Below are 12,242 nucleotides of genomic sequence, written 5' to 3'. Positions count from 1 at the left end.
CTTGGTATTCCGCTATGTTCATTAATTATTTCTTGCAGGGTAACCTTCAAAAATGGTACATGAATCCCTTAATTATGCACACCAGTGCTAAATGAAACATTAGGCCATGGGGATCTCCCCTGCAAAACCTTCAGGAGAGCTTTTACAAACTAGTTCCCTGTCTCTTACTTTTGCTCACACCCTGATGCAGACATCAGCTCTCATGTATACTTGGTAGAGCAAATCAGGGCCCTGTACTACAGAGTGAGTTCACCATATCCTGTTATGGATAAGCAGTCACAACTCCCAACTTAGATTAGAGATCTGATCTAGATTGTCATATTAAAATTTTTAGTTTTCTACAGTTTATTTTCTTCTATCTATTCACTGCAACTGAGAAGTAATACTTACCTCTTTAACATTCATGGAGCCTCACTTCTTCAAAGGGATAGAATAGATGATAGAGAGAAGTAAGACAAAGGGGACAAGATAGGAGAGAGCAGAGAGGAGAGCCGGATCTGGCTTCCCACACCTCCCCCTGGATCGGGCTGTACGCCCTACCTCCCCACTGGCTCCCAGAAAAGGGGAGAAGAGCAGAGGGGAGAAGAGCGGAACATTTTTCTTTTCTTTTCTTTTATTCCTCCTTTTAGTTTCACTACCATGAGGTTAACTGCACAGTCCCCAGGAGGCCCTGAGACAGCTGTATCAGTCAACCAGCAAAACTTCTAATGTTGTGTTTTACCCTTTTGACGCCCCCTTGAGGCAGACCAGCCACGGGTTGATCAATCCTGGGCGGGTGTTTCGCGGTTAGCTGACTGCCTTAGCTGCCCAAGTGATGTCAGCCTTTTTTAGCCATAGCCAGTGACTGGTCCTCTCAGCAGTGTTAGCTAATTCTCTTATAGCCTGCCGTTGCACCTGTCCTCTGATCCCAATCTCTCTAAGCTTAAACATCACAGATCATTACAGATCTGTGATGTTTAAGTCTATGCAAAATCAGTTTGTGTAGTTTTACATCTTACATGTTTCATTTGCACTTTACACCTCAAACTGTCAAAAAAGCAATTGAGAAAATAGCGTCATTATATCTAAATAACTTTATTTGATCAGCGAGATTAAATGCCGTCCTCCTCTCATGCTGAAAAAGAAAACCATTACCAATCAGGCATTTCAAATCTAATGGAACTACAATTTAAAATCAGTCTTCTGCTAAGTTTTCTGTTATATGATATAACATTGGTTCATCCCTTGAGTTAGTTGCCTTTTTTTAATGCATGAATCATTCATAGATTGCTGTTAAGTGGCAACCAGAAAATGATCAGGTACAAAGATTGGACTGAAAATAAGTGAAAAAGAAAATCAACCGATGTTCAAAGGAACACTTTGAAAGAGCTTCAGAAAGCCTGGAGAACTATTGCTGAAGACGACTTTAAAAAGTGACAAAGTTTTGATCCTTGGATGCATATTCTGAGAAAGGAGGGGTGGCTCAAGTCTTTTGTGCAGTACTATATAATGTGTTACTGTATTATAAGTCATATTTTCTTTCTTTTTTTTATTTTATCAGCCACATTAAATATATTAACTTGTTTGGCTTAAAATCTTCAGCCTTATCATTTCATATTTTAATGATAATGGTAAAATGAACAACTCACAGTTATAAGAGACCCTAAAGAAAGAAAAGCCAAGTCACCTCTGTATGCCATGGAAGGATGTGTCACCACAGCAGGAGGTTTGGTGTGACTCACCAGCTTTTATCACACAGGTGCCATGCTTACAACTTTGGCCCTGCCTGAGAGTATCCTTGAAGTAAAAGAGAAGGTTAACGTTTGTCAAATGTCATACGCTCTCTTATAATCGTGTCACTAACTCAACTGATTCAGCTACCCAGCCGCAGGGAGCAAGGACGGGCTAGGTCTGCATGCATTTATTTTCCTCTCACTTAGCAGGGATGCTGGTCGAAAGGCCATTGAGAAAGTCTGCTGCACATCTGTTTGCACAACAGTTTTGCTCCACAGCGAGAAGTCGGCCATCTGGAAAAGTGATATCTTTTTTGCCATCGTAACACGCAGCACAGGGGTTAGCTGACAAACTGACAGCACAGTACAGAGGAGGTCTTGTATATTTTTGTGCTGATGGTTAAATTGCTGAAGAATGATGAACTTTAATTGTTGCATATGAGTTTTGTTTAAAAGTTAAAAGTAAATTACCGTAGCGCTTTAGGTGTATAAAGCTCACACATTAATGTGTGTTCTGTGCATTTTCCCTTTTTTACTCTGCGTTTTCCAAGAAATGACCCACAATTGCTGAGGATCACTGACCTTCAAAGCTCACACTTATGATGGAGCACTTGCTCAGTAGGACATCAGTCATTTGTTAGTGGTTGAGGGCCTTTTACGGCAATTAGTAGTTTAATTGCCATGCTCACCCCAACGCTAATTCACTTGGCAGATGCTTGCATAACTGCAATGAATTGCAAGAAAGCAATTTACTTTAAAAGTCAGTTCATTTATTAAATATATAATATGTCCAAAAATCATCAGCATCACACCTGGGAGCTTTAGGAAATAAGTGTATAGCGATATCGCGCAGTACTGTTAGGTCAGTGGGGGTCCAGTAACTGCTGGGGGTCTCCATGGAAGTTGATCCCACCATGATGATGATTGTGGGTGAAGAGAAATGGACAGGAATCCAATGAAATATTTAGATGAACTCAAACATTTTAATAATGGATTGCATTTATATAGCGCTTTTCTAGGCACCCAAAGCGCTTTACAGTTCCACTCTCACGTTCACACACTGGTGCAGGCAAACCACAGCCACACTAGTAGGCGGTAGGGTAAAGTGTCTTGTTGGGGGATCGGACCGACAACCTTCCGGTTACAGATGAGCTTCCCAACCTCCTGAATCACGGTCGCCCCAATTTTACAACACAAACTGAACCATCACTGAATGACTTTGATAAGCACTGGCATAGATGGTTTTAAAATAACTGAAACTCAGGTTGTTTAATCTAAACAAATACACTTGATTCTTTTAACTCATGATTACGGTTTCTACAAAAATATTTCCTCTAAATCTTGTGGGTGGCTGTCCGAGTGCAGCTACACCTGCTTGAGATCAGCTCCTCCTCTGTCTCAACAGCAAGTTCCACTCATGGTTGCTCCCATCACTATGCTGCCATCTCACATGTACAGGCAGGCAGGCACAGAGAGCCAAGGACAGGTGAGACACTTTGAGGTAGTGACAGGTGTAATTAGACTTTTATTGATAAAGGTGCTTGAAACTGTTGGATGCTTCAGGCCAAATGAAAGAAAAACTTCTTTTTGAGTCTAAAAATCAATCTGCTGTTATCTTCTTTGTAGTTTACCTTTGTGTAACTGTGCTGTGAGGCTTTGCTGATCAGTGAACTTAAATCACTTCCAGTGAATCATAATTCCAAAGACTCAGGCGAGCAAAGTGCAAGTAAAGACCAAATGCTTCATTAGGAAATTATCTCCAGAGGAACTGTTAGTGTTTGTTCATGCCATTATACACTATATTAGTATTTGCTGCTGTACCGTCACACGTATATGAACTTGAGTCACATCCCATTCTTATTCCCTAGGGTTTAATATGCCAGCTCAGCTCTTCTGGGAAGGCTTTCCACAAGGTTTAGAAATTTCTTACAGAAGCACATTTTGATGTCAGACAATGACGTTGGACTAGAAGCCTGGCTCGCATGTGCAGTCAGGTTCCCAAACTGTTCCCACAAAGTTGGGAGCATGAAATTGTCCAAAATGGTATGCTGAAGCATTAAGAGTTCCTTTCACTGGAACTAAGGGCCTGAGCCCAACTCTTGAAAAACAACCCGAGACCACAAACCTCCCTCCACCAAACTTTACACTTGGTACGATGCAGTCAAGTACTGTTCTCCTGGCAACCACCAGAGCGTCATCCCTCCAGTGAACACATGTCCCCTGCTCTACTGTCCAGTGGTAGCGTGCTTTGCAAACAATGATAGGTAGTGAGGAAATTTCCCGACTGGACTTGTTGCACAGGTGGACCTATCCTGGTATCATCCTGGATTTCAATGATCTCCTGAAAGCGACCCATTCTTTCACAAAATGTTTGTAGAAGCAGTCTGCATGCCTGATTTTATACACCTGTGGCCATTAAAGTAATTGGAACACCTGAATTTAATGATTTGGATGGGTGAGTGAATACTTTAGGCGATATAGTACATCTTTGCTGTGAAGCAAACTGAACAGTCTGTGTAGCACGTCTTAATAGAAACTTAAATGAATAGTTTCTGCACATGTTCACTCTACTTTGCATAGTTCATGCAAAGAGATTACCAAAGGTTTAATCACTCCACACTTTCATGTTTCTGTGCTGTTTATCATTATTAGTCTTTGAAATGCCGGCCTAAGTGTCAGTATTACGGTTTTATGCACAGCGGCAACAACAGCAACTGTTCTTTCTGCTACTCCTTCAAACCCAGTAAGCTCCTGTTCGCACACTGCAGTCTCCCAGCATTCACGTGAATGTATATTATCGCCGCACACATTCAATTTTTATATGTAAAAGAGGGCAAATCTACCACCTACTGAATAGATGGTAGCATTGCAGCTTGTCTGATAGCCATCATCATCATCATCTCAAGCATAATGTGCTGAAGATTGCTGACGACATGGTCCAGTACCTGCATCCTGTTAGAGAACTGTACGTAAAACACAAACACACGAGCGAACACAGCTGCTGAACATCTGTATATTCATAAACTCTTTGTTATCTTCTCCCATCTGTGTCTCTGCATGTGTATAGTCAGAGTCTGATGCTGTCTGATTTTGCCACTCTGGCTCCTCCATTCACACACATTCAGTTTTACAGCGTTAATCGTGGTTTTTTTAAAGCACTTTCCTCACAGATGTACACAGTGGTATCACGTGCTCTCACTCTGGGTTTTATTCCTGTTGAAACAGAAAGCATCAAACTGAATAGGGTAAAGACCAGGCTTACATTAAGAAGCCCCCAGAGGCCAAAGGTCAAAGCTGAAATGAACATCAGCGGCAGTGCAGCTGTGGGAGAGAAAGGTCCTATGGATCTATGTATGCCTATGAAAAAGTATTAAAAAAAAAAGGCAAAATGCTACATTTATGGGGTAAAATAATTAAAAAGAAAATACAACTAGTATTTGCAGTCAATGGCTTTATGTATAGGTAGAATTACAAAAAACAATCACACAAACAATACAAACAATATGCATAAATATATCTATCATAGTTATTAGTTAAATCAGGAAATAATATCCATAAACATCTGTTGCAAGTTCACATTACAGGTAGCAGCCAGCAACAACAAAAATCAGAGCAACGAAGGGTGACTTTTAAAAACATTTCAGCGGTCGGGTTATTATATGAGTTAGTTGATTAGTAGAAGGCAGATTTACAGAACTCAGAATCACCTGAGTTTTTCAAAAGTTCGCTGAAGAGAAATATTCCAAATGTGTACGGTTAAAGCTTTGCAAAGGTCAGCTTAAACTCTAAAAGAAAGTTTTAAAAAGCTTGCAGGTCCAGTTAGCTTGTGCGCGTGCAACAAAGAAAGAGTCGAGCCACAGGTGCCGTGCCAAAGTGATGGAGATAGTGTGTGCAGGGTTTGTTTATCACAGGAACACGTGAGGAGAGTTAATGCTGGTTTAATCACTCGGTGAGAATTTGTTTTTTCTGTGCTTCTTTCACCCATCACTCTGTTTAAGCAGAGAAAAGTTAGTAAGTTCAAATGTGGGTTACGTGTTTAACATCGGCTTAACAGATTGACACCTACTAAATGCATTATATTGAAGTTAGCTGTGTGTGCACTTACTGATATTAAATCTGAATATTTCTGATAGTTTACGGTAAATGTTCTAATGAGTGTTGCTTCTTACTACTTTTAGTTCCTTTCTCTTCACGTAGGATCAGATGCTTATAACGCAGCCTGCACGGCGCATTACCTTGCATGCTATATGGAAACCACGTCACCTGCCAACAGTGTAACTACAGCCAAGCAGAGGGGAATGAAGGCACAGAGGTGTATTGTATTTTTAAACACACTCTGGTGGTTGTTAAAGGACTCGAGCGGGAAGTTATTAAGAGTACAGGTCAACTTTGCCTGCAAATGTGGATGTGCTATCGTTTGGAATTACTGTCATGGCATCTGGATCACAGGCAGTTGTAAAAATATATCTATATAAGAAAATGTATCTATGATCAGCATCTATTTCTAGAGTTAATTCAGACCACGAAGCACCTATGACAACTTTCTGTCAAAGCGGGACTGAGACGCGCATCGCTTTCAGTAGACTCGACACCAAAACAAGGTTATTTCTCAAAATGTTTCGGCCTAATCGGAAACAGCCAAACGCACTGCTTTGTTCTTTGTTTTTAAGAAGACAGAGAGAGACTGTGTGGTAAGTTAGTTTACAGCACTGTGGAACTCTGCTGCCTGTAATCATCTCTGCAATTAACTATTGAAAGCCAGGGATTACTTGCATATACAGAGAATTTACAGTCCTGCTGTAGATGTGCACACATAAGAACAAGTTTAAGCAGTAGTCAACTCCATAGACTGTATATAAAAACAGATGTAGCCTCCAGATCTGACGACTGAAGCAGAACTGCATTTCTTTTCTAATCGCCAGCAGGAGGCGACTCATAGGCTACGTTCACACTGCAGGCGAAAGCGCATCAAATCCGATTTTTTTGACCCTATGTGACCCATATCCGATCATGGTATGACAGTGTGAACGGCACAAATCCGATATTTTCAAATCCGACCTCACTTTCGTATGTGGTACTGAATCCGATACATATCCGATGTTTTAGAAAGCGACTGCTGTTTGAACGGTCAGGTCGCATTAAATCCGTCTTTTACGTCACTGACACAAGACAGACGCCAATTATCAGCTCCGGAGTAGCGCCCGAGAACACATCGTGAACGCTTCCTGGCCATCCAGTGTAGATGTTAGTGAAACTGTTGGGAAGACAACGTGAACATTTTATTTGTACTGTATAATCTGCAGATTCTGACAGAAATCTGCAACTATCCTTTGAAGCACCGCTCCTCTAAAACAGCAATAAGGATCATTATTAGGTTATTTACATTATTATGTAAATAACAAAATAACTTAAAGCAAAAATTGGGAAACGTAAAGTCCGAAGTCTTTATATTAAGGGCCATCAGTCAAACAATACTGTTTGCTCTGGGTCTAAACAGAGCGAGTTGTGTGTGACGTCTTCTTTTGCGCATGCGGGCCGCTTTGAGGGTTCACAGTAGAGCGCGTTTGCAGTCGCATTTTAGTTGTAGTGTAAACAAGCAGACAAAAAAAAAAAAAAAAAAATTGGCTTTGATCAAAAAAATCGGAATTGAGCATTAAGACCTGCAGTGTGAACGTAGCCATAGTCAGGTAAAAGAAGCCTGACTGTGTAGAATTATAGTACTGATCACATCATCTATTATCACAGTAAACACTGTCTGAGGAGTTTATAGTCTCATTTACGGTCTTTTTAAAAAAAAAAAAAAAAAAAAAAAAAAAAAAAAAAAAAAAACACGGAATTTAACTGTTAACAAGTCTGGGTACAAAAAAGGGTGTGGCCAAAACGCTCAATTGGAGGCTTCTACTGGTGACCTCTCAAGCCAATCCACCACCACGGCTACAATCATATTTTATATACAGTCTATACACTCTAGTCTTACAACCTTGGCGTGGTATAGACAATCAATCACCTGCTGTATGTTACATCGCACTCTGTGACAAATGGAGCGATCATGTAAGTAGGCATCCACATTAGTTGACCTAAATACAAACAAAGACAAAGATTACAGGTACAAAAGAACAGAAGATGGAAAATTAACAACATAAAAGTGCAAAATCAAAACATGATTGACCAAAATGGAAAAAAAAACCAAAAAAAAAACCTCTCCATTAATCAGCCATTGTGTTCATGTCAGTCTTTATCCACTGGAAATTGATATGCTGAGATTTCAATCCACTGTAGTCAGCAGCAGAAGATCCTCAGAGGTGAGTGTTATTAAAAATATTAGTCGTGCAAACGGAGCGAGAAAATTGTGATCAAACATGTGACCAAATGAATTTCAGCTTTAAGATAAAAGAGCATTTTGTACCTCAGTACAAAACTAAGTTATATCATAGGTGGATTAGTTACAGCTACCACATGAGCTGTTCTTAATACTACAAAGTCTGTTTTTTTAAAGTCAAAACAATGTTTCAGTGCTTCAAACCTCTTCTATACAAAACATGACTCAACATACTCGACGGCTTTTCACTCCTGAAAAGCTAAAGTGTCAAATAATACCCCCCCAATCCCAAGTCATTCATTATATTATATATTAGTGATGTATATGAAGAAAGAAAAAAGAACGATTGAGACTTCACACTGACTGACTACACTGGAATACCTCGAGATTACTCTGCACTCTCTCAGATTACATGTTTCGTCCCCCGTTGATGACGTTTCCTCCCGGAGGGGCGATGTGAATAGAGTCCAGGATGGGCCGCAGTATTTGTCCAAATGGTCTAAAGATGGAGAGATTTCATTTGACATTTTAAAAACACATAAGCACAATGACTGCCCCATTTTTAACCCAATAACTCCCTCCAACATATTTACTTTTATGCATCAGCAGATGTGAAGCAAATCTCTGCAGGGATGTTTAAAGTATAGGAGCAATAGCAACAGCCTAAGGTAGTGCTGCCTGTTCCCTTTTCATGCAGTCACACTGAATTTGTGGTAAAAGCTTGTGCCTCTGCTATGACTGCCCTTGTTGTTGGCTAAAAAAGGCTCAAACTGAGCTTTCATAATAATTAAATACCACAAAAAGTTCAACCAGGGCAAAGTACAAACAACTCCACTGCAGGCTGCACTATATTAACATTTAGTGGGCAAATTTAAAATCTCTTCCTCTTCATCCAAGACTGTATGGCAACATATCAAAGCTACACTGTAGTTTATAATTAATGCTTAATAATAAACAACATTTCATAATTTAGCTGCGATCATGACTAATAGTACATAACTTCACTGCAATTGGAGGTCTAGACGACTAATGTGGCGTTCAAAGACTTGCCGCCTTGTTCAGATTTCAATGGGACACATTCACAGTCATGGGGTGAGCAGTGGTGAGCAGGGACATTATTAATACCACAGACTCAAATGAAGCGAATGTAAGCTGACAGCCCGAGTTTCACTCACGTAGAGAGGACTTCAGATGGAAGGTCGGTGATGTAGGACGGGATAGGCCTGCCAGTCAGGAACTGAGCCACCTCGTTGGTGAAAGTGTTGCAGTTGTGCTCAAACAGACGATACCTGTCACCTCTGAACAACAACAACAAAAAAACTCAGTAACATGCAAAGTTCAAATAATAAACCTGACTATCTCCTGATTATACATTACTTATGTAAGGAGCTTGGAGCTTTTCTGTATGCGGGAAAGAAACTGACCTGTATGTGCTTTCTCCCAGGGAAGAGAGGTAATCCATGAAGATCTCCTCAGAGACTTCAGTCTCACCGAGCTCCACCACTGTGTCAGGAGGCCCCAGCATAGTCCCACCCTGCCAAAAACAAAGAAAATGTGTCATAAAACAGAAACATGATTAAAGAGTAAATCAGTGATGGTCTGAGGAAGCTGCTGCACTATTAGCTTCTATTGTTTTAATTTTATTATGCATGTCTAAAACAACTCTCGCTAGTAAGCATAAAATGGGATTACCTGCATAAAGAAATGTTAGATAAATAAAAAAATAAAGAGGTCTTCTTGAGTCAATTTTCTGTATTTGTGATACACGCTTAAGTTAGTTAGCAAGCCACCTTACTTCCAAGGTGGGAAAAATGCTAAGCTAATAAGCTAATTGTTATGACTGAGGTTTTGTTTTTTTGGGGGAAAAAAATTAATTTAAAAAAAAAAAAAAAAAAATCAGGAAAAGATGATTGAATTCACATCATTTATTTGGTCTTGGAAAAAAGTAAAATACTTCAACTTACAGGTAAGAATATGCAATCAGCCAAAACATTAAAACAACCCATTTATATTATTTTTAACTAATTTATTATTTTTAATAGGTGGACTTTTGTCATGATAATAAAGCTGTGGTAGCAGACCATAGATGTATGAAATGTATATTATACGATATACTATGATCTAAATTATTAGGCAAATTTGAACATTTCTTTACTGATAGTGTGTGTGTGTATGTATGTGTATATATATATATATATATATATATATATATATATATATATATATATATATACACATACATATATATACATATATACATACATATATATACACATACATACACACACACACACATATAAAATGGTATGTACTACTTTCATATGTATGAGTAGTACATATAGATATAGTTCAATTCTATGTAGGTATGAAGCGTCTCTCTGTGTTAGCGTTGTGCAGGCTGGTGACCTGCTTCTCACCCAACAGCAGCTGGTATAGGTTCCTCAACCCATCACCCCACGAATAAATAAAGAAAATGGATAGAACTTCATTTCTTGAGTTCTTTTGTAGAATATCACCTACCCAATTGTACTTTTTCTTTCTTGACAAGTGTCACACTGGTCTCAGGCGTTGTGATTTGCCTTCTTTGCACAGCTTTTGTTTGTTTCTTTGTTTCCCCCTGCTCGCTATCATGACATCACAAACATCTGGTCGATTCATTTGTGGCCCCAAGGGACAAACATACAAATGTTTGTTTCGGGACAACAACCATTTCAAAACTCAGGGTATACTTTGTAAGTCCTGCAAAAATGAAAGGTACTGCAGAAATGAGAGGCAGCCGACACACGTCTAAAACACCTTCAAAAATTATTTTCCACATGTGTGCAGCAGTCTGGGAGAAGGCTGAGGTGTTTGGTGATATAAGTGAAATGGACGTCACATCCTTACCGGAGAACAGCTGGAGATCCCCTCCCCTCCAAAGAAGAACTCATCACCATATGCCACTATAGCTGTGTGCCTGCAAAATTATTACATTGGTAAATCCAGGTCAGAGCATCTCAGTGGCATAACAGCATATTTAAAATTACATTAGCACCATTCATGACGCTTAATCCACTTTGGCACACCAAATAACACAATACAGTCACGGTGCATTTTACAAACTACCGAATACAACAATTATAAGGACTAAAAATCCATCCATAGACAGACGAGTGGATGAGTGAGCAACTAGCTGTTTATTTAGTGTTAAAATATCATATGTATCTGCCTAATCTTTTTAATTATAGCTCACTTGGTCAGTTCACATACATCCCCAGACACCTTCATTAATAAATACAAACAGGCAGACCACCAGGAGGTGTTTTGACCATTTTTAATGCCACTGCCGTCTTCCCTGGGACCAGAATTAGGTCAGTGGCCTACACCTGATGTATCTACAGTAAAAGCTGTGTTTTCGTGATAAGGAGGTTACACTTACCATATCCCATCCAGCTGCTTTCCTGCAATAGAAAAGGGGGGGGGGGGGATTAATGCATGCAAGGCAGGAGATGGTCGCTAATGCAAGAAGCCGGTAAAACAAGAGATGAGCCATTTCTAATGATGTACGGGTGCAAGTCGATTAAGTTCGCCATTTATTTTAAACCAAACAATATTTATAAAAGTCCCTTGACCTTGATATTTTAACCAGAGAACAGCAACATCTACTTTAGACGACCGTCAAAGAAGGCTTCTCCAGCCGGTTATCATCACTTATTTGTCCCCCAAGGCCAGACTGCATCAGTATTTGTCTGCAGGCTACTTACCCAACATTATAGGACTAAGGCTCCGAGCCATTCCTCTGGACAAATCATAAATATACAGTTGTACATTGTATCGCGTAGGATTCTTGTCCATAACTCAAACTCAGAAATTTTATTTTTCTATTTTTCCTTAGCTAGCTAAGCCACAGAGCTTTCTCAACATACGCTCCTGCGAGGTTCTAAACGAAAGGAATGATGTCAGGCCTTTAAATAGCCCAAGCACTTCCGCTTTCACTGCTTTCAAAATAAGAACGGCTGGCGAGAATCTTTAATGAAAGGTCGACTGTTTTCTTGTGAGATTGCTTTATTTTGAAGGATCTCTGTGGCTCTTCCGATTTTAGTTCGCTGTCTGTGAATGACTTGACAGAATTTTAATTTGATAACACAAAGCTTGTGTTTTTATTTCGAATAGAAAATAATTACAAGGTTTATCAAGATTAAATAAACGCTTCGGTAGCCTGATAGCTGACA

General features: G+C 39.6%; 1 protein-coding gene across 1 annotated transcript; it reads right to left on the bottom strand.

Moving 5' to 3' along the window:
- Window positions 1-5,148: 5,148 nt before the first annotated feature.
- Window positions 5,149-11,963, bottom strand: desi1a (desumoylating isopeptidase 1a). The gene is made up of 6 exons (XM_085270625.1): window positions 11,775-11,963; window positions 11,450-11,471; window positions 10,918-10,987; window positions 9,456-9,565; window positions 9,207-9,329; window positions 5,149-8,530 (listed from the first exon to the last, which is right to left on the bottom strand). The coding sequence occupies exons 1-6, from the start codon at window positions 11,863-11,865 to the stop codon at window positions 8,440-8,442; spliced, it is 507 nt and encodes a 168-aa protein (XP_085126751.1). The 5' UTR covers window positions 11,866-11,963; the 3' UTR covers window positions 5,149-8,439.
- Window positions 11,964-12,242: the final 279 nt, after the last annotated feature.

The sequence above is a fragment of the Mchenga conophoros genome, linkage group LG4 (assembly GCF_057382185.1).
Source record: "Mchenga conophoros isolate Kocher_MC1m ecotype Shallow Benthic linkage group LG4, M_conophoros_male_GT1.1, whole genome shotgun sequence".
Lineage (NCBI taxonomy): Eukaryota > Metazoa > Chordata > Actinopteri > Cichliformes > Cichlidae > Mchenga > Mchenga conophoros.
Note: the sequence above shows the minus strand (reverse complement) of the source record. Positions and strands in the feature narration are given on the sequence as shown.